General features: G+C 36.3%; 2 protein-coding genes across 2 annotated transcripts in view; one reads left to right on the plus strand and one right to left on the minus strand.

The window, feature by feature from the left end:
* anapc1 (anaphase promoting complex subunit 1) overlaps positions 1-14,505 on the minus strand; it is a 74,061-nt gene extending 59,556 nt beyond the window's left edge. Inside the window, exons 1-15 of the mRNA XM_073873531.1 lie at positions 14,307-14,505; positions 13,350-13,586; positions 11,181-11,336; positions 11,042-11,084; positions 10,556-10,656; positions 9,816-9,898; positions 9,652-9,725; positions 7,847-7,995; positions 7,367-7,584; positions 7,075-7,284; positions 6,895-6,990; positions 6,442-6,532; positions 5,970-6,035; positions 2,237-2,374; positions 735-875 (exon numbers count right to left, since the gene is read on the minus strand). Coding sequence (XP_073729632.1) covers positions 735-875; positions 2,237-2,374; positions 5,970-6,035; positions 6,442-6,532; positions 6,895-6,990; positions 7,075-7,284; positions 7,367-7,584; positions 7,847-7,995; positions 9,652-9,725; positions 9,816-9,898; positions 10,556-10,656; positions 11,042-11,084; positions 11,181-11,336; positions 13,350-13,562 — 1,779 coding nt within the window. The 5' untranslated portion in view covers positions 13,563-13,586; positions 14,307-14,505. The remainder of the gene's footprint in view (positions 1-734; positions 876-2,236; positions 2,375-5,969; positions 6,036-6,441; positions 6,533-6,894; positions 6,991-7,074; positions 7,285-7,366; positions 7,585-7,846; positions 7,996-9,651; positions 9,726-9,815; positions 9,899-10,555; positions 10,657-11,041; positions 11,085-11,180; positions 11,337-13,349; positions 13,587-14,306) is intronic.
* A 3,952-nt stretch (positions 14,506-18,457) lies between these two features.
* vip (vasoactive intestinal peptide) lies at positions 18,458-23,206 on the plus strand. The gene is made up of 6 exons (XM_055171271.2): positions 18,458-18,615; positions 19,029-19,133; positions 19,881-19,985; positions 21,234-21,365; positions 22,508-22,616; positions 22,703-23,206. Coding segments are annotated over exons 1-6 (462 nt in total). The 5' UTR covers positions 18,458-18,613; the 3' UTR covers positions 22,712-23,206.
* Positions 23,207-27,952: the final 4,746 nt, after the last annotated feature.

Here is a 27,952-nt window from a genome sequence, read left to right on the forward strand (position 1 = left end):
CCATTCAAACAAATGGGACTCTGCTCTAAATAAAAAAATTATTTACACTTCCAATAAAAGTTTCCGAAAATGGTTTTGGTCCTTTCAGGTAGTTGATATCACGATGACATATGTTCAAGTGTTCATTTTTGTGATAAGTTTAATTTTAGCTACTAATTTGATGCTATTGAAAGAGGGCGAGTCGTTATGATTGGCGTGGTTGAATTGGGCGTGCAAGCGTTTGGGCGGAAGTTTGATAGCGCGGCTCCAGAGACAATTCTTTCTGCGCATGCCTTGGCTTCAAACTGACGTTTTTATGTAACATGGCGGCGACCATACTCTGATATTTTTAGCTTCAATTCATTATAACGGAGGGAGGCGACGTCGCTTCATCCATCTTTTTTTACAGTCTATGGCTACAAACTGAATAGATGCTTGCGAATGTGTTAGGGGTGGGGCCATGCACGGTGGCTCCAGTGCGTCATCAAGACACCGTTTTAGCCCAGCCCAAATAATCCTGAAACAAGGAAGTGTGAAAAACTAACCCCACAATTCAGTACTACATAGTTCACAGTCTTTGGAATGGAATGGGATGGGTGGTCACCCAAGTGTTGAATTTGGGGGAAATCGGTGAAACTGAGGGCAAGGGATTAAATATGATTAAATGTGTTAACTTAAGCTGTTATCGCTACACTCCACACTGTATTATGCAGCAAGCATAATCAAATGAACCAAAATTGACAGGACTCACTGACCAGCGTAAGTTTGCTGCCAACAGCGTCTCTGAGCGTGTGAATGTGTGAAACAGCCTGCTGAAATGGTGACTCTTCCATCCATGACGACTCGTGGTGCTGTGCCGAGCTTCGAATCTCCAACACTGGGGACGGCATGCCGACCTGAGAGCAGAGAAAAAGACACAAAGGACAGAAAATGATAAAACACACTACATTAAACTGGCATGTTTAGGAAACATAAATATGATCGAAGTCACAAAAGGCTGATCTTAGTTAAAACTGAATTTAAGATTTAGGCAGATATTCTTACTTATTTTAAGCATAAACTCATTTGATTTTCATAATTGTTTTCAGAAAACAAGGCTTCACTGTAAAAAAATTCTGTAGAAATTACAATGGTATTGCAGCTGGGTTGCCCGTAAATTACCGTAGATTTAAATTTATGTTATTTACTGGCAATAGTTTGTTCAAAGTTAAATAAATTTTAAATATTAACAAGTCTTAATCTTTACAGAATAAGACTATACAATAACAGCCTCATGCAAAGCATTCTGGGAACCAAAAATCATCATCAACCTTTTTCTGTTTTTTGCTTCAGATTTTGTTTCTCAGAATATTTAGCTTGATGCTGTTTTTCTAGTACTATTCTGTAAAGATTGATTCTGTAAACAAAATGTTGCCAGTAAATAACATAAATTTAAATCTACGGTAATTTACCGGCAACCGAGCTGCAAATTTCTACGGAATTTTTTTGCAGTGTTATTATCTTAATAATTTCACTTATCAAGTAAATATCTCAATTTAAGAATTTTTTTATATTTATGTTGGAAATCAAAACTTTATTTTCTGTGCTACTTTCACCACGGCACCGAATTTTTACGTATGTACATTACAATTTGCATGTGATAAACTAAACACAGCATATTCACTATTCTGTCAAAGACAATAAAATATCATTTTTACTCGATTAGTGTTTTAGTATTAAATTAATGAAATTAGTCCAACTATGCAATCTGTTTTCTGTAAGTAAATCATCTGCCCTTAATGCTGCTCTCAGGATATGAAGTCAATAAAATGCTGTTTGTGGTTTCACAGAGAGGTTTTTATGTTAAATGAAGGTTCAAAATGGGTTTACTCTTGTAACCCCATATCAATTAATATACTTTATTGGCCATGCTAAATAATTTATTAAGCTTACAATCAATCGTATACTTTATTTAAGATCTCAGCTTCATGAAATTAGATTATCAAACCAGCCTTTGATCAACTTGTTTTGTTTGTTGTCAAAGAAAAGCAAATGGAGTTGTGCGTAACACTGCAATTTAATACAGATATTGATCCGGCCATATAAACTAAATAAAACCCCATTAGTTTTAGGACATCATTTTAAGAGAGATCTCTCTAAAATAATCTATTGTCTTATCTTGGTTATATATATGATTACTGTTACATGACATGAAATAATCACTAAGCCTACAATAAATCCCATATATAATATTCACATAACAATCATAGCATGTTACCTCCTCCAGTCGACTTATGTGCTTAACCGTAGCCCTGGCCGGAGTGCTCACATTCTCCAGAGGTGCGCTTAACTGGGGCTGATGATTGGGTACACTGAAAGTGGGAGACAGAAGACCTGGGACAAATACTTTGCTGACCTGAAAAGCGAAAAACATCATGATTTCATAAGTGGCAAAAAGATTAACAAACACATACTATACAGGACAAATTGAGTCTGACGGGGGAATCTTGTACTACCATGTTTTGATTTGACGTGTCACCTTGCATCAGCAGCACAACAATCACTATAGAGTTATCATTCATCTCTGATAGTATTTAACAGAACGCATGCTGAAGTGATATAGGCTTTTTACAAAGCCTGTATAACTCAGTGATAAAGCATTGCAAATTATTCAAAGGGTACCTTCTTTAGATATAGATAAGAAATTCTAGAATGATAAAAAACATGGTAGAGCAAATCCTATACATATAAATACATTTAGTACCTTTGACCTTTAGGGGCTGTTTACACTTGGTATTAAGATGTGTTTTCGTCGATCGGATCACAAGTGGACGAGAGAGACACATTACGTTTACACCAGGTATTTAAATCCGTCTCTTTTGTCCACTTTCGACTGCTTCTGTCCTGAATACTGTGAGGGGGCGGTCTGTGAGACGGTGGGCAAGTCTCTCCGCTGTCATTCAAACGCGAGCGAGATCAATTATGAGTTTATATGTACGCGAACTAATATTATGTCGGAGTGCTCTGCTTGTTTAGCAAGCAAACATGCTGCACAGTGTTTTGTTAGTGTATTTGTTAGAGCTTTCTCTGAATTTTCAGCGCAATTGATGAAATAGGATCGCGCAACTTTCACACGCTTGCAAAATGAAACTGCGGAGACCAACCGCTTTAGTTTTATCAATGAAAGGCTAAAAATATCGCTCTTCACCATGTGTCCGCGCCAGAAGTCAGAAAAGACGTAAAACTTATTGTTCAGTACCTCAGATTAGATAAATGGGCGGAGAGAAGGCGGTCGCGTGTGGCTGTTCGAACACATTCAACCACATGTGTGTTCCACAACTCAAAAGCGATCCGATCGAAAGTGGTTTCGACTACCTCTGGATGTGGTTGAAAGTGGTCGAAAGTGGATGAGCTCAAAACGTTTTGAACACCGTTTACACCTAGCATTAATGTTGTCCACTTGTGATCCGATCTACGAAAACGCATGTTAATACCAAGTGTAAACAGCCTCTTAGTCAACACATCTAACCCCTGTGAAACCGAATCTTTATAGATTATATATATTTTTTCTATATGTATATTACAAGCAAAATGACTGATTTCTTTGGATTAGAAATGTGTTAAATTCCCAGACATTGGTAAAGTACTGTGACAACGGAGAAGATATGTTATATTCTAAAAGATAAATATAGCACCTTTGAGGAGATATGGAATCCCATTTTTTAACAAAATGAAATAAACAAGATGCATCTGATGCTTATAGGCAACTGAGAAAAGAGGTGCTCTTCAAATCAATCATATAAACACACTGAGAAATAAGTGTTGTTTATTATTTTCTTTGTCTGTTACATTTACCAGTGGCGGCCAGTGACTTCTTTTTTCGAGGGCGCTCGATGTGAAGTTCGTCACAACATGCATGTAGCCCGTCATGTGTGTGGTTTTTAATTTCAAAATATGTGTTCAGCGCGTCGAGTGATCCTGTGTGCATCACGTGTCTTGTCTGCTGCAGTCTAAGGGTTTATGATAGAAGAGACGCTCGCGTTTGTCAGATACTCACATAATCTCATGCGTAATCAGAGTTTAATGTTAAGGGAGTGTCTTGCGGGTATTTTTTTGAACGTGAGCATCTCTTTTATCAAAAATGGATTTGACACGTGTGCAGCAGGCACTTATTTTGACAAAACACGTGATGCACATGGTTCACATGACGCAACAAACACATATTTTGAAAACAACACACGACACCCCGAAAACATATCTTGAATTTGCGCCCCTCGGAAGATCAGTCACAAGCCGCCACTGACATTTATATATATTTATATCTGTTTAAATTATTTTGTTGACTTATTTTATTGTATTTTTCCTTTTTTGATTGTTGGTTGATTTGTTTGTTGTATGGTGATAACTGCATGTTTCCGAGGGGCATATTCAAAATATGTGTTCGGACAGAGTGTTGTGTGTGGCTCGTCATGTCAAAATGTGTGTTCGAACATCAGTTAAACCTATGTGCATCATGTCAAAATACGTGCCTGCTGCACACAAGTTGAAAGGGTTTATGATAAAAGAGAAGCTTATATTCACGAAAAACTTGCAAGATAATAAACCTTTTCGAAGCATCTGCAGCAGCCATGTATTTTGACATGACGTCAAAACGCGCCGAACATGACATGCTAAATACATGTTTTGTGGGCTTTGCATCGTGGGCCCTCAAAAAAGAAGTCACCAGCCCACCGTTTTTCAAAGGTGCAATGTATAAATCTTAGGAGGATCTACTGACAGAAATGTAATATGATAATCATATTTGTTTTTCAGTGCTGTTATGTTTTTATTACCTTAGAATGAGCTATTTTTATCTACATACACCATGGGTCCACTTACTTGGAAGTCACCATTTTCCGCCATGTTTCTACAGTAGCCCAAAATGGACAAACTGCTCTAAAGAGTGTGTTTCGTCACTATGTTGTCTGAAACGATTCACAACTTCAGTGATAGATGCCACTAAAATCTACACCGTACACCTTCATTAAAACAAATGAATATATTGGCAAAAGGTTATTTTTGTTAACATTGTTAATGCCTTTAATATTTGTTAAAGTCGCCATGAAATGATAGTAGCCATTGTCTTATTTTCCTAGTGGTGACGTATATCAGAAACGGCTTTTGAAATGAAAAAAAATGCAGAGCTGGACTTGAATTCGTCCATCAAGAACAGATTGGATCGTTTGAAGTTGAATCATGTTGCTATCTGCTAATCGCTGCAATCTTTTCCTGGAACTCGCACACCTGCCAAACCATATGACTGGACGTAAAGAGAGATCGTTTCAAGATTTGTATTTTTGATTAAAGATTATGAGCGCACATGAATTTAAAAAAAACAATGAACCTCGCAAATAAATCATTTGTAAAATAAATACCACAATATTCCAAAACAAATTACAGTTTTTCATTTTAATTTCATTTGCGACTTTAATGTTAGTTAATACAAATACGGTTGTTAGTGGTTCGTTCATTTAATTTCATTAACTAATGTTAACAGATACAACTTTTGTTTTTTTATAAAGTATTAGTAAATGTGGAAATTAACATCACTAAAAAGAATAAATGCTGTACAAATACTATTAATTGCTCATGCTAACTAATGTAGTTCACTAATGGAACCTTATTTAAAGTTTTATCACTTCTATTTTAACCGTATAAATAGAAATGCCTCAATGTCTGTAAACAATCGTCGCATTCTCTCTAGATCACGTGACTCTCAGCCAGATATGAGTGACTCACCTACAACCAATTTTCAAATCTCTGGTGATTTATGGGGAACATGATAGATGTGATGTGCTGAAGACCAAGCTGTGAGCAATGACTCTAATGTACAGATGCCTTTGGGCATTTTAATAAAAGAGAAGTATGCATGGAGAATACAATGCATACTATAGTTTAGTCTGAGATTTCACAGCAAAACACCTGAGCATGGATAAATGAGGCACTGCCGTAATAATGTCAATAACGCTCACCCGTGTGACTCCCGTGTAAAGGACCAGACTCCCACTGGCTTCCAGCACCAGCATGGCATGAATGTCCTTAAAGAAATAAAGAGAAAATTGACGACATTGATGACGACAGCAGAGAAAGACAACACTTACAGCTGACGTACAAAAAATTAGACTGCTTATACTATTCTTTATAGATACTAAAGAGCGATACTTCGGTAAAATGGTAATGTATACCCTTAAAGAGACAGCTTACACAACAAATACAAATTGTGCCAATATTTACTCACCCATTAGGTACTTAGGAACTTTTTTTTTTATTACAATGTGATTACTGATGAAATATGCCCAAGATCAGAAATGTATTTGATGTATTTTAAAAATAGGACCAATGTTAACTTTAACATAGGTGAAAGAAAAAAAATTCAAACTACCAAAATGCTTTCTTAAATAATAAAATCAAAATTATGATTTTATAAAATGTTCCAGCTCTCACCTCAAGAGGCGCAGCATCTTTTGCACTGATGATGGTCACTGATGCAAATATTAACTGAGATGTTTCGTTGCTCTCAAGAAATTTTACACACCTGTGAACAGGGACATTTCATGTGTTTTGATTATTTTGTTTGTTCATCTGAGCTCCACCTATAATAATACTCAAGTTTCAACATATACACAAACAAACTTATTTAAAAAAAAAAAAAAGTTAAAGGCAGGGTGCATAATCTCTGAAGACCAATGTTGACATTTAAAATCACTTAAACAAATACGCTTCACCCCAATAGAACCTGGACCTTCTTTTGATAGACCCGCCCACGCATATGCAACCCAGGCAACGATGTTGGTTAGTAGACATGCCCTTACTGCTGATTGGCTACAAGTGTGTTTTGGTACTCGACCCAAAGTGTTTTTCAAAAATCATGCCTGAGGAAACGAAAAACATATGCACCTGAGCTGCTGGTGGGACTCGATCAGGAAACACAGGTACCTGTTCTCACACAGGTCAGAGGTGATAAAGACTTTAGACGCATGGCCGGCCTTCTCCCTGTAAGCAGACAACATTGTTCACAGGAGACCACAGACAATAAATATATATCTCTTTTGTGATATCTATATGCAGGTCATAGACCTGGAGGTAGCACTGGTCTCTGTCCACAGCTGTTCAATGCAGAGGTCTGGGAGAATGGGCTCCATTTCGGGCGTCAGGGCGGTCTCATTCAGGGTGCTGTTGGGTGAAGCCAGGATGCTGTGACCTCGCGGAGACGGGGTGTGGAACGACGTGTTGAAGCGGTGAGCTCCAGAGAAGGAGGGTGTGGCGATGCCAGGAGAGTGAGCCCGGCTGACCACCAGACACAAATTAAGATGTGTTACACAAGTGTGTCTTTAATTTTGTTCTACTAAAAACTTCTATGATTTTGTACCTGAGAGCAGCCATGTTAGAAATGCTGGGTGAGTGCACACGAGAGTGCAGGCCGGGGGAGGCTGGGATTCGGCTCTGATTGTGTAGGGCGTGGCAGTGAAGGGGTGAGGCGGGCAAATCCAGACGGGTTACGTTTCTCAGGTGGGAGCCGAGAAAGCTGGGGGCTGCACCGGGTGTGTGAACCGGCCCGGGCTGCTCCGGACACTTCAAAACTGTGGTCTGTTCCTGCAAAATATACAAACGTCACCTGTAAATAGGACTGTATGACTGATTCATTTATGATACAGTACATTTAATGCATTTTATTAATTTGTAAAGAAAATGTCATATTTGTATGTTATTTAAGGTTAAAACCACTCAAACATAACATTGTTATGTATTTAAAAACATAAAAAGAAATACATTTCACATGAGGAAGAGCAACCTGACATATCAACTTATGACACAAAAACATAAGGAAACAGAAGCATGGGACAGATGGCTGTTCCTCAGGTGTGACTTTACGCAGAGCCCAGACGGTGTGCGTACACTGCTGCGTGTCGTACGTCATGATGATGGAGGGCTCAAGGCACGTGAACACGACTCTCAGAGCGCTATCTGAGACATACTGGAGCCGTGACTCAAACAGACCTGAGCCATCAGAGAGGAGCATTCAGAGAAAGTCATGAGTTCACTGTCAGTCGCTCAGATGTCAACAACAGGGCATTAGAGCTGAATTATTGAAGTAATGGTGTCAATTCAACATCATGCAAAATCTCCAAGTGCCAAAGAAGTAGGCTTTGGTGGAAAAATGAAGTTGATTTAAATCATATTTACTCTTTCCCCGCCATTGACGAGTTAACTAGTCAATTAAGTGAAAATGCTTCCCTGCCAATGATGAGTTATTCCGGCAAAGCATGTTTCCGCTATTATCCACCAGATGGCGCTCTTACCCAACTCATAAAACCCGGAAGCAACGCCTTAGGTCAAACAGTTCAAACTACGTGTATGTTTTGATCATCGTTCTGAATCGGTTCTCTATCAAAAGTCCTTGACAAAAACGCAATTTTCTTAGCTTTTTGCTCAAAATTTTGTATTTTTGAAGAAACCTACCCATATTTGAGAGGTGATAAAAAGAGAACAAATAAGAGTAGGATGAAATGTTTTTTTTAAAGCAGAGGGTCGGTCCTTTCATTTGATATATTGTATGTTTATATATTTAAAGGGGGGGTTTAATGGTATTTCAAGCATTCTGACTTATTAACACAGTTATAGAGTTGTTTCCTCATGCTAAACGTAGGCAAAGTGTCAAAAATGCAGTTGGGCGTGTTTCAGAGTATTTCTGTGCCGAATGCACTTCGCCAGGGTATCATACAAGTCTTGTCTCTTTCACCAGTAAGAAAACTTTGCAGTACAAAGTGAATAACATTACCAAAATAACCAACATAAACATTACATCAGAATTAGTTAGAGCACACTTTCGGTTGTGTAGACGTAGTAACGATATCGTTACGCTAATCCGTAAACTAACACAAATTTCATAAGCAACACAATGTTTCATCAAAGTAGAATATCTAAATCCATCTCAATACAAACACATCGCCTACCTACCTTACCAAAATAAACAGAGCAACGACCCTTTCAGACCCTTTGCAGCTCCTGCAGCTGTTTTCATCTCATGGTAAAGCAGTAAAGTTACTGATGTTAATTTGGGTTTTTGCTCTTTGCTGATCCAGGCAGTTTTTGCTGTTGTTGTTTTAAAAGATGTCTTTAGTTTTGTGGCTCTGTGCACGTTGTCAATTCAGCAGGAAAGTTTGCCGTTCTCCCTCTGTTTACAGACAGGAGGTGAGCGCACGTGAGCGTGCCGATGACGTATGGTGTCTGCGTGAACAGGCTGCGCGGTGGCATTCAAATTACGTTTACGGATGAAGGACAAAAAAGGTAACGTCCGTTCGGAACAAGATCTATGATTGGTTGAACATTTTTTGGTCATACGCCTTTCACAGATTACATAAACAACTTAACATAGTGATTGCTATTAGGATGTAAGGAGACTTTTAACCAGAATAACTAAAAATGTTTCTGGATCAAATGTGATTCCCTGCCTTTAAACTTTTGTGAAAATCATAGAAAATGCTGGGGCTAGCTGGCAACTTTTTTAAAAACACTGGCGGGGAAAGAGTTAAGAACGGCACCAAACCAGATTAAAATCTAAATATAAGAACATCCTTGATGTACTGTCAGATTTACAATACACACAGGGTGCTATACATATTGATAATCTTACAATTTTCTTTTAGGCCTTACCTGTTGACTTACAAACAACAGGTGCAATTTCATCTAAGGGATGCAGCATGCTGAACAGCGTCGGAAGAGGTTCCCTAATAAAAGAGATACGATTACTACATGCTAATATCATACTCTTCATTGGTCCAACCATACACTTAGTTACTGTATTAACATGTATATACCTGCTGGGGCTCATGTGACCTTCAGCTGTGATGTTTTTGCGCTCTAAAAGCAGACCAAACTTTGTCGACCAAAGAGTAGAGACCTAAATCAGAAAGATTCATGTGAGAAGAAAAAGGGATGCTTGCAAGTTTTAGGGACCTGAAAAGTAATGTTTACATTGTCATAGCATGAGAAGACGTCATCCTTGATCTTGGAAAATAAAATAATTTGTGTACTACTTGGAGAACATATGCCCTTATTACTCCTCAGTCAGCTGCAAATATGGTTCGTCTTCTGAAAGACGACACATACTAATTCTAAAGATCAAAGAAATGGTAAAACATTGCCCATTTAATAAATTCATTATACAAAGCATGAATGTGTCACAACTAGTCTGTTATGTTCCCAAAAAGCCCCAGAGACAGCAGAACTACATCAGCAGCAGAGCATGTTCGTGTAAAATAAGTAGACTGAGCCAAAACAGTAAATTGTGTTGTCTAAATACAGGCAGTTCTTTAACTCAAATGCATTTCTGTCTGCATGCCAAATAACCCATTATGCCTCATGAATAGACAACTTCAACGTAACATCCGTCACTGAGCTTAAAAGACAGTCAGGCTGGTTCAATCCCTGATGACACTAACTAATGTTCTGCTGTGACTGTCTCTACTGAATATCTTCTGAAGTCGACACAGAAAAATAAAATATATATATGCGAGTCATAGAAACTTAACAGACAGAAAAGTTTGCATCCTTTGACCTGGAAGGGCAGTGGAGATATAAAGTCTTTCCCACTCGTGCTGTGAACGTTCACACAGGTGCTCTGGACGATACACACTGTTTGCTCCACCACATCTTTCGCTAAATGTCACAAAAGAAAATATATCAACTCAATGGGTGAATAAAGCTGGGAACAGTGTTAAGTTAGAGCAATCAAGTAACAGAAAGTGTACAGTCAGACGGTTTGTACTTTTCACTTTATCTTTTAAGCATTTTGCAGTTTTATCCAAACTGACTTATTGTGCATTACAAGCTATACCAGTATGTGCGTTCCATGGGTTTCGATCCCATGACCTTTGTGCAGCTGAAGCAATTGAGATACAAAGGTCAAATCTGCAAAATGATCACAGTGCCTGGCAACCGACCAGACAGAAACAAGCATCCCTGACAGTCAAATAATAAAAAGAGTAGCCAACATTAATACAACTATTCCACATTAACACACACAAAAAATCTAAATGCTTACCATCCTTTTTAGGCTGAGGGACAGTAAAATTACACCACAGAGCCTGCGAGAAAAAAACACAAAATTTAATTATAAATAAATAAATGTAAATGTATAATTTTTAGACCGATCAATATATATACGAATCTGTTGTTAGTACCTGCTGAACAGGGCTGTCCACAGTGAAAGCCTTGTAAACACAAGAGGCTTGATTTTTACTGCCATGGCTCCATATGACCATGTTTCCGGCCACATACAGCTCCTCCTCATAATGAACCCCATCAGCAGCCGTTCCCTTCCTCAGCTGCCATCTCTCCTGCCAATCCCAAAAATATCATACATATCATACAAACAATGCATTCAATATCGGCCAATGATGACAAGATGATGCAAGGTAGACAAGAGGTCTTCTCTACTTTCAAATCAGGGCCCAAATCGGTTTGTAGGGATGGGACGATTACCGGTTTCACGATTAACCTGACGGTTAGTATTATCGTTTAAAATTGTATTATCATTACAACCGTGTTTGATTACCGTGATTTTGAAAACTTGCAGTAAATCCTGCCCAGCCAGAATCAGTTTGACGCAGGCGCGCACATGCAACATAGTTTTTTGGACACAAGGCATTTAAGGGATAATGTATTGTATTCATTCACGGTAAACTTATTAGACAGATTTATTTATTTTACCACAGAAATAATTTCAGGGACATAAAATATTAAATTGTGATTTTCAGAAATAAAACTTGTTCAAATGTTTTCAGTGTGTGTATAAGTTCTTTTTGAACATTTCCATCTCATTTTAACAAAACCATGATAATATTGATAACCGTGATAACTTTGGTCACAATAATCATGATATGAAATTTTCATACCACAATTCAACACAAGTTTGCTGCGTATACTTACAAACAGGACATTTGTGTGGAATATATCGAAGTAAATAAGTCACAAAGCTAGACATATACTAAAGCCACAAAATTAAAGTGGATATATGCAAGTATATACAAAATTTCCTGTAGCTGATGTTTTAGAGCATTGCATTAGCAGTGCAAAGGTTATAGATTCAACATTGAATAAAAAAAAAATGTAAATGGGCTGTAAGTCACTTTGGGCAAAGATATTGGATACAACAAGATTAAGCAACGCTGTTAATATGAATATAGGACAATGTCACGCTCAATATTGCCACTCGGGCAACAGATGTACCACCATCCAATCATCAGTCAATAAAGACTGCTATTCTCAGAGGGAGGGGCTATGTATAGAGTCGCGTGAAGCGCTTGCCAACCTGTGCGCATCCATAGTAGCTAAAACAACTGGGTGGTTCTCGCGAAATTAGACTTATGAGGTGTCATGAAACATTTTGATAAAAAAAAGTAAATGCAAAGTAAGAGTATCAAAATAAAAAGCATACAGTTACAAACATCTCTTCATGTACTATTTTGCACATGATTTCAAATGACATCATACAAACCAATATTGTTGTTTTTGCCACATTTAAGGGGAAATTTTTCATTACCGCAACGTGTCCATGACCGGATTTGGGTTCTTTGACATGGAAATATTTATAATTAAAAAATCTAAAAAATAAAAAGCTTTGGTGCATGTTATACTATAAACATTTACAGTAAAGAAACATGTGGTATTTGGTGATCATTGGTACATGTAGGTGTCCAAGACCAATTTTCTCATCCTCCGCAACAATTTTCAATCATTGATTAAGCCCTCAAGAAACTAACATTAAAAATTGACTGTGACACTCAAGATGGCTACCAGGTAAGCAGTTCTTATTTTTTCTCCCCAGATAAGAGTTGAAATTTTGTTTGTCATAGTACCTACACAGCTTTTTAGTTCTCATTACTGAAACATGAGTTTGTAAATGCATATATTTAAGGTAATATCATGTTGCGGTAATGATCATTTTATAACGATAATCTAAAAATTTTAATAATTCTATAGGAAATATTTTTTAAATCTTCTAAAAATAATGCTAATAGTAAGCTTAGACCTTAATCTTATATGTGCAAAAAAAATGGCTTCAAGGGCTTTTTAAAAATTTTGATGCTGCCGGACACCTTCTAAATCTGGATTTCGTAAGAATCACCCACCTGTGACAAAAGAAATTTAGCACAATTTGAGAAATTAAACTTAAGGTACAGCTGATGACTGAAATAACTGTCCAGAGGCAATGCAAACATGGCCGCCAAGTGGCGCAACTTCCATAAAGGGACTTTGCTTTGGGCCTGACAAATGCACGTAAAATATTTACTGATGCTTGTGAACATCAAACTGTTTTAGTCCTATGGTGTGAAGATGTGGCCAGCTACCTTCTCTCTCTCCTGTAAAGTAACCTCCTGAAGGGACCCCACGAGTCCAGCGGCCCCATCAGAGGACCAGAGCTCAGACGCCGGCTGCAACTGCCGCAGCTGGAGGTTCACAGCATTCGGGTGATTTTTGCAGTGCTCACGACCGAACGGGACAAACGACTGCAACTCGCCTGCGGCTATCATTGTGGGTCTCTCTTCATAGACGTGCGACATGAGTTCCCAATATCAGCATTATTTCTGTGGATAAAGGACACACACATTAATACGGGACAGATGTATTAACCAGCTGTCTGTCCACCTGCCTCAGATAACCTCTGCACACACAGATTAATCCTTTAAACCTGCTTGTCCTCTGGAGGATGGTGGTGAAGGGGATTGGAGCATAACATAGATTTATTCGTCATTTGTTTATTTTATGTTAAAAAAAATTATTCATTGCACATTAACTACTGTTAACAGTTAAAATTTTTTATTTTTACATTTTTTTGTAAATGCTGCAATTAACGTGAACTAAGATTAATAAGACAAGTGCGGTAGAAGTATTAATCATTGTTAGTTCATGTTTGCTAATGCATTAACTAATGTTAACAAATATAACTTTTGTAAAGCATTACCAGAATATAAATAATCATAAATAAACTCACAGCTACACCATATAAAGAAACAAATAGATCTCCATCATTTCGTCCGCTTCGATTAATGTAACAGTTATCTATCAACATCTAACGTTATGTACATCATGATGTACATGACGTTCCGTCCTTCTTTCGCGCTGATTTTAGCTAAAAAAATCCAACAACAGACAAAACTACTGCATTTACCAAAGAATCAAACATAATAGAGCATTAGTGACAGCTTTATTACATTCGGAGAAAAAACACGAAACCTCTTTCCTTTAGTCTGTCAGTGAGCATTAGCTGCTGCGCTACGGCTAACAACATCCGCTCAAACACACACCTGTTAATAACAAATAATCAAGTTTTCTGTCCTGATGTGCGCTTCTTTCTTTTAACAGATGCCTCTGCCTCTGGAATCGGCTCCTCGTGTCGCCCAACATACAAACTGACAGAAGTATGCAGTGAAAAGCGATCGGGCACACTTCACTTCGCCGTTTTAAATGAACGCGGACATATTGGTAGCCCGTGACGCACTTCCGGACTGTTTGACCAATCACAAATCAGCAACACGGCAGCTGCGAAAAATGCAGTCAGTGGTGGTTTTAAGTGTGATAAACGCATATATCAATATTTTTGATATATATATATATATATATATATATATATATATATATATATGTAAGCAATAAGGTACGAGAGGCTGTGCTGTATCGTGAATAAGTAACGGCCGAAGGGCGTTGTTAGGCACGACGCGAAGCGGAGTGCCCGCAACCCCTTCAGGCGTTACTTATTCACGACACAGCACTTGCCTCGAGTACCCTACTGCTTTTATAAAACGGTTACCACACAATATTAAAGCAAAAAAAATATTAGTGCAACTTTCATGAAGTTAAATCAATAAAAGCATTCCTTCCGCTAGAAAAAATAGTCCCTGACTGCGAACAATAACATGAAAGCTCAAATAAAAACAACAACCCGCTCTCAGACTTTGTCTCATTATATGTTTATGTGTTGCTAAGGGTGTTGCTAAGGGTGCAGTGATATTAAATAGAACCGTTGGGTGAAGCGGTCATAGCAGTGTTTTATTGTGAATAAAGCACACCTATTGACCAATCAGAATCAAGGATTGGAACTAGCCGTTTTATAAATATATATATACACCATATTTACTCCAAGTTATTTCAAAGAATGCAGTAGGTTTGTACTTTTCACAGGTTTTTGTTTGTGGACAGGAAAGCTTTGACATCTTTGTGTCAAACTCAAAATCTGTAAGTCTGAAGTGTTTATTTCTGAAAATACTTCGGAAGAATGAAAGCTATATTAAATTCATAATTTAATTTTTACTAAATTATTTTGAGTGTGTCTAACAACAAACTCATCTACATATTATTGTTCATAAAGATTTTCTGATTCTGTTTAATTCTGTTCCACAAATCATTTTAAAGGGATAGTTCACCCAAAAATGTCAATTCTGTCATCATTTAATCACCCTCATTTTGTCACAAACCTATAAATGTCTTTGTTTGATTAACACGGAAGATATTTTCAAGAATGTTTGTAAGCCTAACTATTCATGAGCCCCATTCACCTATCTATAGTATTGGAAGTGTATATGGAAGTGAATGGGGCTTACAAACGGTTTGGTTACAAACATTGCTCAAAATATCTTCATTTGTGTTCATCAGAATAAAGACATTTATGCAGGCTCGTAACAACATATGAGTGAGAAAATGATAACAGAATTTTCATTTTTGGGTGAACTATTCCTTTAATAGCTCCTACAATTACACTCCATTTAACCACACTTAAACAATAAATCACCAATGTAGCATTAATAGAATATGTTATAAATGGTTTTATGCTTTTATTTCCAGTACATCCATAAAACAATAATTTAAAATTTTGTTGATTTTTTTAATCAGTCGATTAATGATTGCATATCAAACTGACATCTTTAACTCTTTCCCCAGCAGTTGTCATAGGTCTGACCACACAATGACATAAACTATTGATAACGTTGCCTTTCTACAGTATTTTGCTCTTTAAGGCTGACAGGACATAATGGGTATAATTAGAAATATAAATGCCATAGAAAACTAAATTTTCAATTCAGTTTCAGTTGAACTCCAGAGACTTTTTTAATTGCTTATGCTGCTACTTCAATTTAAGATCTATACTTGAAAATAAAATGCAAGACCGAATTTTATGCATGCTATGTATATCTTATTTATATTTATTTGTAAAGCAATCAATAGCGAAATAGATTCTATTTGAAACTGCTAAATAGAGGTCGGTGGGTTTGGTAGTGAATTTCACGTATATTATTTCCCATAAACTCTGACACATAGAAAATAGAGACAAATGTGCTGAGATCAATATGAATTCAATAGAATGAGAAAAGGGTTTCTCGATTTTTTCTAAATACTCACAGGAAATCTTACTGCGCACTAGGTGGCTGAAAGAATGTGTCTCCAGTGTTGACATTTCACTTGATTATTTTTCAATAAAGCTCCTCCCTGTCACACATATGGCAAGCGTCACCACAGGACTGTTTTTCAGTCCTTCAAATTCTTTGGGTGAATTACTAAACCCACGACTTTCACAGCACACACGGCCTTTAGCTAAATTGCCAATATCGACTGAAGAACTACACTACAAAATAAATATTTGACTAATAATCGTGTGCCATCACTTGTCCAAGTCAAAATATGCAATACACAAGCAATGCTGAAGAATTGCAGGAAACTGATATGTGGGAGATGATGTCCAAAAGATGAGTCTGAGTTTCTTGTATATGTCTTCAGTACAAGTCTGTATAAAGTATCACCTTTGGAAATCATTACATTTTAAAGTGGAGTAAAACAATTAGAATTACACATTTGTACTAAATCCCTATGGTATGTCTATAATGATTTTAAAACCAATCCTAGAAGAGGGCAATTTTACCTATGGGAATTTTGATGATTATATGTTAGATGGATCATTTAAAGTTAAATGGATGGTCAAGGAAAGGCTAAAAAAGACTAATATGATTTGCCGTGTGGTGTCTCAAAGGCATGATGCTGTGATACCATAATGAAGCTCTGATAAAATTATTGACACTAATGTCCTGTGTGTAAAAAGATGTATGGATATATTTACAGCTTTAGCTGCCATGCATTTAAATGTTTGCCTAACTGATCTGTCACAAGGGTTTTAGACAACAGTAGGTTCTTCATGACTACAAATGTGCTGTGAATTAGATCTGGCTCTTCAGCCATTAACATATCACACTCATCATGAAAATGCCAATAAGCAACAGATTACAATACAGCATATCGATTCGGTAAATGAGGAATATCACTTTTATGTCAGAGACATTCAAATATGCAAAAGGTCAAAAAAACATGGGTAGAGAAGATCAAAAAATATAAAAGCCAGAATTTTGAATTTGTATGTATGTGCAACACTTACAGTGCAATAAGCATGTGCACTAACGTTGAAACCATAATTTCATGATTTCAACATGCAGATGTAAGACTGCTGTCCCTTCACTAGACAACGGCTCACTATCAGACTATTTGTAAACTTGATTTATTGGCAACACTTCTGTGCTGTACGTCCCTCATTAATCACTTAACCACAAGCTTCCAGGCCCTAAAATCATTAAAATGTTGTTAAGGTCACAGGGCAAGTGGTAAGTGTTACTGCAGGGAAATGTGAAAACCAGTGCTCTCCATATGGGAGTGCCTTAAGACGATGTAATCATTGATGAGAACAATCACGAGTCAGGCCCCTTCAAGCTACTGCGAGTAATTAAATGAGAATTGCACAATTAGGGCAACCATCTTCAGGGACTGTCCGGCCACTTATTAGTAAGGATGTAAACATTTCCTGTGTTGATGCCTTAAAAGCGTCTGTTTTGTGTCATCATAACAATTGGAAATGTTTTTCCATTATTTTGGCACTGATAGATTTAAAACTCAAGATGATTTTATTAGCAAAGACTTAAGCTGGGGTTAAGATGAGATCACAGAAGCTAAATAATCTATCTATCTATCTATCTATCTATCTATCTATCTATCTATCTATCTATCTATCTATCTATCTATCTATCTATCTATCTATCTATCTATCTATCTATCTATCTATCTATCTATCTATCTATCTATCTATCTAGTGTAAATATGATTGAATATTATGATGATATGAAAATTAGGATTGGCATTCGTTTGGAATTTTTAGAAACGGAATTCATGCTGGTAAGTCATTTATTGTTTCATGCATCTTCCAACTTAAAACTTCAACTTCTTTGAGAAAAGGCCACCCATGCACCGAATGAATCATCAGGATTGACACAAAACATTTTGGGCAGGCGCAAACCTAATTTCACCAGTGTGCGCGCGTATTGGCTTCATGAACTGAGCATGCCAGCCGACCAATGACGAACACAACATGCATCCCAATGGGACTTTCTTCGTGACGTATTAACGCTTATCAAATCTGATTGTCTTTCTGTGTGATGGAAAGTATTCAGCAATATAAAACCAGGCGAGAGGAGAGACTATTCAAAGAGACGCACGAGCAGCTAAAGGAACTTAAACAAATCACCTGCTAACTTTTGGAGCTTTGACTGTTTCAGCTGCGCGGATCACATCTCTTTTGCACATGTAAGTTCATTTCATTCAATTTATTATTACGCTTTACTTTATACCTACTTACATTTAGGCTATATTTGTTTTATTCATATGCACGTTATTTTTATACATAGCCTATGCGCTTACATTTACGCAGTACGTCCACAAGTAACATTGTCTAAATATTTTTGTCATTTAAGTAATATTGTCTTATAAGTATTTATTTAGGCTACTCAACAACTAAAGTAATCTTAAACTCTACGCAAATTTTAATGACATAGAAATAAAGCGCAATTATTTATAAATTAGTTTAGGAATAATTAATGAATTACAAATTTTTCTGCAAGTTTAAGTAAACTTAATTCTTACTGGTGTTTGGTAAATGTTTTCTTTTACGTTCCATTTGTATTTTATGCAAACTAACACATGTATGCATACACGCGCAGGTTTAAAGCGATGCTCGTGAGGAACGGCTCTCAGCTTTTGCTCTTCATAACCGTTTGCAGTGTTTTTTATGCCCGGACCCTAAGTTTACCCTACGCCTCCATGAGGTAAGACCTTCATTCCAATAAACCAAGAACAAAATTAACTTTTCTATGTTGTTTCATAAGAGGGGATAAGCGCGCGCGTTGGTTGCGACATCAAAGCGCACAGGAGCGCAGGTGAATCTCCTCAGAAAAGATTCTGAAAAAAAATCAACAAACGTGATTTGTCGACCTCTTATTGTATATTTAATTAATTTCAATTAAATTTCATTCAGTATTTAGCCTAAATCAAACACGCCCCTGTGTTTTCAAGTAAATATAAAATGATTTATAAAGTGTAGCCTATATCATAGTTTGAAAGTATTATATATACAATATAATAGCATAACAATGCTATTACATTGTATTCTTTGATTAAGGTTATTTAATTCTACTCCTGAATGCTTTATTGTTGGCAGCCCTTACAAAAACGAGAAATTTACCATGGAAATCACAAGTTTCTCCAAACTACTGTCATGTTATCAAAATAATAATAAGTAAATAATTCACTGTTCACAGTGTTAAAAGCTCTGTGATTCGGTCATTTTGTTTTATATCTTTATTATATTGATGGGAGACAATAATAAGTGAAGTGATTGTGGTATATTGAGGGAATTTGTGGTTACCATGGTAACTTTTTGTAAGAGGTACTGTGAACATTGCTAAAGTGCATTTACATGATTAAAGCAAGTAGCTTTTAGACCAAATTGGAAGAGCGACTGAAAAAGATGATGTGGTGAGGTTATTAAGAGCTGCTTTTGTGTTTTTGTGCAGAGATCCTAGACATGCAGATGGTCTCTTCACAAGCGGATACAGTAAACTTTTAGGTCAGTTGTCCGCCAGACGATATCTGGAGTCATTGATTGGAAAGCGAGTCAGGTAAAACCACTTTATTTATGCTAATGTATGATGTTCACAATCTGGACCAAACATGTTAGAGAAATCCCCGGCAGAGTGTTTGGATTTTGAACAAAACCAGCCCAAGGTGGTTTATGGGTCTTAGCCAAACTCAGATTCTTTACAGCGATGGCATAGAACCCAGCAAGCAAAAACCGAGAAAAGTCGAGCTATGAATAACCAACTTAAATAAGCTTAAATTTGGTTAAATGCTGCTTTTGCCAAAATAACCTGGAGAATATATTCTATCATGTAAGAAAAGTCTACAGGTGTTCAAGGTGTTTGCTTTTATTTCTTTGACATCTTCTAAATGTATACACATCGTCTACTCTTGGGCCATGGTTAGACGTCTATTAGACTTTCACTGTCAGCCTAAATTTTGCCTTGTTTTAGCCAAAATTGCTTGCTGGGAAGAAACATTTTTGGCTGTATGGTTCCATAAAGAACCTTTAACATCAGAAGAACCTTTCTGTTTCACTAAAGGTTTAGATTATAAAAATTTATGAAAGAAATGCTTTGTCCAAGAACCTTTTACTGAATGGTTCTTTGAAAAACCAGAAATGGTTCTTTTATGGCATCGCTGTGAAAAAAACTTTTAATCACCTTTATTAGGAAGGTTGGTGTTTAACTGATCTAGCTGTTCTCCCAGTCCGACCATTCGACAAGTGCCCAAATGTCCTCAAAAACTAGTTAAACCAGATAAGCTTGTGAAAACCACCTTGGGGTCTAGATAACTAGTAAACTCAAACAGACTGGTTTAGATGGTCTTTCAGCAGAGAGGTGAGGAATCTGCACATGCATACTAATTTAACTGGTTTATATTCATGTTTGGTAATCATGAGCAAAATCAAGATTTTAAATCTGAATTAGATTTTATTTTTAAATAAATGCTTGATTTAAAATTCGACTATTCCTTTGCTTTAAAAAATCTGATATATTTATAATTTATTAATATGGTAAACAAATAAGGCTGTCTATTAATTTAGAATTATTTAAAATACTTATTTAAGATACTTATGCAAATTAATTGAATGACTATTGCGCAATACAGTGCTCTGTACTGTACTTTATATCAGAACGTCTAAGAAATTAACAAAAGCACATGCAAATGTAAAATGCTTTCTCATGATCTCTCATATCAATAATTTGATATGAATCACACACAATCGTGTACATTGTGTTTTCAGTACAGTATGTAATGGATTTCTGATGTTCCCTGTGAAATTTTAGTGATGATTTGATGGAGGACCAGGCACCGATGAAGCGTCATTCAGACGCAATATTCACAGATAACTACAGCCGCTTTCGCAAGCAGATGGCCGTGAAGAAATATCTCAACTCTGTTCTCACAGGAAAGAGAAGGTACCAAACAAACACTCACCCTTACTTTCACAGGCCACACCTTTTGTACAAAGTTGTTATCTGTATATACACTCTTAAAAATAAAGAACCCTTTTTGCCTGAATGGTTCCATAAAGAACCCTTAAAGGGATAGTTTAGCCAAAAATAAAAATTCTGTGATCAATTTCTTTGTTCTGATAAACCAGCCCAGTCACACGAAATTACGTACCTATATTCACGTAATTTTTTTATTCTTTATCGTGATAATGTCACGAATTTCCGTGTTTTTTCGTGATCCTATCACGAATTTCTGTTTATGTGTCATTGTCACGTATTGGTTACTCAACTGTTTTGTTCTATTTTCTTGCCATTTCAAATTCGGTTAAGGGTTAGATTTACATAAAATAACATCCTTACCAAAACCCAACTCTAACCCTAACGCCAGGCAACAATGGTTTAAAATTTAGAAAATATAAAAAAATCAGCAAAAATTGTATAAACCAATACTTAAAGTGACATCCTAATGCAAACACCAAATCTAACCCTAAACCGAAGCGAAAATGGTTTGAAAGCAGCTGAGTAACCAATACGTGAAAATGACACATAAACAGAAATTTGTGATACGATCACAAAAAAAAACGCAGAAATTTGTGACAGTATCACGCAAAAGAATCAAAAAATTATGTGACTATAGGTAAATAATTTTGTGAGACTGGGTAGGATAAACACGAAGGAAAATATTTTGAGTAATGTTTGTAACCCAACCAATCATGAGCCCCATTCACTTACATAGAAAAAGAATACTGTGGAACTGAATGGGGCTCCTTAATGGTTTGGTTACATTTCTCAAAATGTCTTCCTCCGTGTTTATCAGAACAAACAAATGTATACAGGTTTGAAGAAAATGATGACAGAATTTTCATTTTTGGGTGAACTATCCCTTTAACATCTCTGTAAAGTTCTTTAGATTCTAAAAAAAATGGCCGAATGGTTCTTTGCGGAATCTGTGGCGAATATCTACCACTGTGAAGAACCTGTTATGCTCTTTTATTTTTAACAGTGAACTCCCTGAAAAGTTTGTCTTCATATGATATATAGACTTGTAAATTTTACATAAACACTTTTTGTGTACATTTTTTAAACATTTATTCTCATATTTTCAGTCAAGAAGACCCGCCCAGTGTACAGGAAGAATCGACTGGTGGAGAGACCACTTATCGAGAGAGCTACGATGACGTCACTGTAGATCGACTTCTGAATCATTTACCATTGGTAGGTTAGATGCAGGGCTCGTAGGACGGAGATGTAGTAATGTTATACCAGTATAAGTAAATCCACATTCTGCTTTTCTCTTCTAGCCTCTCTGAGGACGGTTTGACCGCAAGAAACATCTGTGACCATCATAGGTTTCTCATCTACACAATATAGTAGGACATCAGCATAATACTAAAAGAAAAATTGTGGTTGCCTATGACGTAAACATTTGCACTGTACATAGAAAATAAACTTTGATGAAAGATGTTAGCTTGGAGATGTACATAATGTGTTTTGGCCTCTGAGCCGAGACTTTGACATGTTTCTTGTAAATTGTAGATCAATAAATGTATTGAAACAAGTCCTGGACTGGTACAATAAGAGAACCACACATTCGGCCCTGAAGACTGCCGCACATATAACACTAACTTCAACAGCAAATCCTCACGTTTCCTCATGCATTTTGTAAATGAAATTATTTTGTTAAACTATCGATGTCGCTTCTATGTTAAGTCTGAAAGAATCATTTGGGGCTGTGGGGGTTGGGGCACTGGAAAACTTTATTTTTGCCATTCAAAGTATAATAAAAATGTTTAAAGAGCCATAAACATTTTGACTGCTGTCAATTTCACTGTCAGAGGCGTTTAGTGACGTTCACGTGTACACCATTGCATTTTAAACCATGCAATGAAACCCGTAGTCTTATGACAATTTGTCAATCTCCTTCCTGTTTTTTGCCACAAGAGATGACCTGTTGTGAGCCATTATTTTGAGTAATGTCTCAATTTTATTTCTGGGACTTATGACTGCCATTTGTTTTTCGTCCCAGAAAAATACAGATAAATTGGACGTGATGATAAATTGGAACGGTGCCGGACAGAAATACAACTATATGGCGGTTGCATAGCTCTCATTTTTCAGATAAAAGTTTATAAAATGCAAGAAATATATATATAAACAATTATATATGAGTGTCATGAGATGATGTATGGAGTATGCAATTTGAAAATCTTAATTTGAAAGCGGGTTTACGCTCAAAATACATGAAATTACTCAACTAAATCCTACTACAGAAATGGTGTGTGATTCAATATACACATAATTCATTGCTCTGGCGTCTGTTGGGGGCCTGATTTCGTGAACATTAGGAAATGGTCTTTAGTGTTAGTTGGACTGTGACTAAGCTTGTGTACAACACAGCCCAGGAAATTTGAATCATAAATGTCAAAGGATACAAAACGGCATAGTTGGCATTATATAAGACAGTGGTGCCAAAATTAGACATGTCTGTCAAGTTCAGTGTATATTTACTTGTCATTTGGCCTGGAAAATCTTTATGGGTTGCAAAAACAACCATAACTGATACACTTAAATGCTGGGTTGTTTTCAACAGTGTTGGGTCAAAAAGGGTTGAACGCAGCCATGTTCATGTTTGACCCAACAATGTTAAAGGGATAGTTCACCCAAAAATGAAAATTCTGTCATCATTTACTCACTCTCATGTTGTTACAAACACAAATACATTTATTTGTTCTTTTGAAAATTTTTGTAACCAAACCATTCGTGGACCCCATTTAGTAGCGATTATTCTTTCATACTATGAAAGGAAATGGGGTCTACAAACGGATTGGTTATAAATATTTCTCAAAATACCAGGACTCTGATGAAGATGTAATTGTGCATCGAAACGTTAGCCATTGTTGTGCACCTTAAATAATTTTTAAATAGACATCTGCAGCGATTCCTTTTGTCTGTGTTGTTCTGTCTTTCCTGGTTGCACCGGACTGTTGTGGATCCCAAAAGCGCAGGAAACTCTCCAATTTCTCAAAATATCTTCCTTCGTGTTCATCAGGACAAAGAAATGTATGCGTGTTTGTGAGAGTGAATGATGACAGAATTTTCATTTTTGGGTGAACTATCCCTTTATATTTCAATCAAACAGGGTTTGGGTTCGATCCTTTTCAATCCAATGCAGGGTTAAAAATAACTTCATTTTTTTAACAACTTATACTTCCAAGTTTTAGGACTGATTTATTAAAATTGGAAGAGATCAGGTTAAGGGTAAAGGTTAGTGTTACAGTCTTAAAATGCTGGCTTATTTTCAACCAAGCGCTGGGTCAAAATCAAACCCAGCCATTGGGTTTAATTAACACAAAAAATTATATTTGACCAAATATATATATTTTCTTTACTTTACATATGACAAAAAATATATATTTTCAAATATAAGTTTAAGCATATTAAAAAAAATACAAAAAAATGGTCAAAAAATATATGCATAAATATATTTAAAAAATTGCTGTAGATATGCAGCTGTTTAGATTTAAATGTATATTATTTACTGGCAACAGTTTGTTTAAAGTTAAATGAACATTAAACATTAACAAGTCTTTGTGTTTACAGAATAAAACTATAAAATAACAGCCTCGTGCAAATAATTCTGGGAACCAAAATCTGATGGAGAAAAAATAGAAAAAGGTAGATGAGGAGTTCACAGAATGCTTTGCATGAGGCTGTTATTTAAGTTTTATTTTGTAAAGACAAAGACTTGTGAATTTTTAATGTTTATTTAACTTTAAACAAACTGTTGCCAGTAAATATCATAAATTTAAATCTACAGTAAGTTTCTTGCAAACAGCTGCATAACTACAGCAAATGTTTTACAAGGTATGTTTACAAAAATATATTTTGGTCATTTTTGTATATTTTGAAATATATTTTAAAAATAAATATATTTTAAAGCATTTATGTTAACATCGTATTAGAAGAAAAACTTTGTATGTTACAAACCTGCAAACATTTCCGGTTTGAAAAAGTTAAAATGAAATGCTCAACTGCAAACATATACTTATAATTTTATACATACTTATAAATTTTTTAATTATACTTTATACATTTTGTAAAAACATTTATATTTTGAAAAGAAAAAAATATATTTTTTGCCGTATAGGCAATGTACACTCATAAATGTACACTCGAACTGATTTTGTCAAGTGGTTGATAAATAAAACCTAAACCGACCCCAAACCCTAACCATAACCAAACCCCAAAATCAGTGGGACATGATAAGTGAAAAACAATGGTCTGGAAACAGCTAATCCTGGTTGTAAACTTAAACTTAAAACAAACTGTAAACTTTTTCTGAAATCTGATTGGTAGATTGAAATGTTGTCCCACGGTCAACATAATGTTGCCCAAATCAACATATATTTTTATGCTACTTTTACTTAAAAATATAAGTTGAATAATTTCAACTTGTTTTTTTTACGTTATGTCAACTATTCACAGGTCAAAACTTAAAATAGTATGTCAAATTGACTTGAAAAACCATAACTTCATACTGTATTTTTACAGTGTTTTTACAAAATGTATTAAGCATATTTTTAAACATATTTTTGGCCAAGTAAATGTTTGTTTTTTTGCCGCATGGGAACTTATTTTTGGGTTAAAATAACTCAGTGTAAGTGTCAGGTTTATCCCACCCAATGCATGGGTTAAAAATAACTAATAGTAATGTTAAAAATAATAAAAATAAAAAGTCTATGGTTTTTAAAGTTTGGGGATTTTTAATGGGGTACTGATAAAGTCATTTCTCAATCGGAAGGCTGCATCCTCCATAGGCCGGCTGCAGGCTGCATACGTCATCAGCTTGGTTGATTTCAATTACCTGAGCATTACCCAAGTCATAAGCATATTACAACAATTTATTTTTGACTATATAGCAAACTTTATAATTGTCACTATTCTAAAACAATATGATGTATGCAGCCTATGCGACCTCCGAAGGATGCAGCCTTCAGTTTGCGTGTTACTCTAATGATTGAAAAGTTGCTAAGGCAGAATTGTGTTGCGTCTTTGGTCAGGTTGTGATGAAGTGCTTAAAGGCTGTTACGTGCTCTCGTCCGGTTCTTGTTCATTTAATGTCATTTTTAATGGCCGCTGCTTCCGAGAAAAGACAGAAATCATGCCGAATCGAAAAATAACAAACAATCAGACAAAGGGTGAAAACAAGCACCGATAATTTTGGGATGTGTGTCTGTTATTCATTTGTCACATTCAGTTTTTATCATTTCATCAGAGCGGGACGAAAGCAGAAAACGAGATGACTAACAGAAAATCTCTCACGCGTTATGAGAGAGAGAGTATTTGCATTACGTGCCACATTTATTGCTGCCAATTATTTGTTCGGACCACAAAAGGGCTGAAATGTTTCACTATGAGCGCTCATTTGTTCATGTACATAACAAGATTATTAGACTGAAGAAACAAGATGATGCTGCCCTTCCAGTTCCCTTGCAGAAATGTACACTGATCTCATTTCCTCAAGGGATCTGTTGGTATGATGTAAAGACACAATCCCTAGAGACCAAGCCTAATCTTTGCCTATTGAATTGTTGCGGTGCAAATCAGATGTTGTGTGATTTGTCCAGGTCTGTGTGGAGAGTCCAGGTTCATTAGCTTTCATTACCGGATGGCTAAATGGAAGCACTGACCAGTGCAGGTAAAAATAGATGGATAGACTCTATACTGGACCAGCTCCGATAATGGCCGCATTACCACTTAAAGTGATTCACCGTAGAAATGGCCGGCCAGGAGCCACTTGGTTTAGGCATTAGTGTGTGCACGTGTATTTTTGCATTGCACTTTTTCCACAAGCCCTTTTGTGCACAACTCAATTCTGTACATACGTTTAATCAACAAACCAATGGTTACAATCAGCTGTGTGTTTACCATCATTTATCAAAATATCATCAGAAAAGAAATTCATACATGTTTAAAACAACAAGAGGATGAAAAAGGGTTTACTATCCCTTTCACTACAGCTTTGGGAACCCCAAAATATAAACCATGCTAGGATTGTAGGCGGTTGTGGACATGCTGTCTAAAGATCACCAGGCTTGTTGAGGTGAAGCGTTACTAAATCCTCTACTCTTGCAAGACTTGCAAAGTCCATGGCATGATTTCTATTTGTCTTTATGAGGAAAATAAGAGCGATTCCTTACAAAACAGAGTCATCCGAGAGGCTTAATCTACAAAACAAACCGTAAAGAATATTATCCAGCCACGCAGGACCCCCGATGCATTAATCCCTTCATGTCTTAATCAGTTTATGCTAATACACACATCCTATGGGGGAGGAAGACAACTGCAGGAATGACATTAATGCTAGGGAAGCACAACCACTGTGTCATTGAAGGACAATTAAGATTTCATATGGAAATGACTCATAACAACCCACATTAACATCTGGCTTGCACATACGTCTCAATGCACGTTTAGCCTGAGTATGAGCAGTAGATGGGATGTAAATATCTTTGCTGTCCTTGAGGCCAATGGTGGTGCTGGTTGAAGAT

This window comes from Misgurnus anguillicaudatus, chromosome 11, assembly GCF_027580225.2.
Source record: "Misgurnus anguillicaudatus chromosome 11, ASM2758022v2, whole genome shotgun sequence".
In the NCBI taxonomy this organism is placed as follows: Eukaryota; Metazoa; Chordata; class Actinopteri; order Cypriniformes; family Cobitidae; genus Misgurnus; species Misgurnus anguillicaudatus.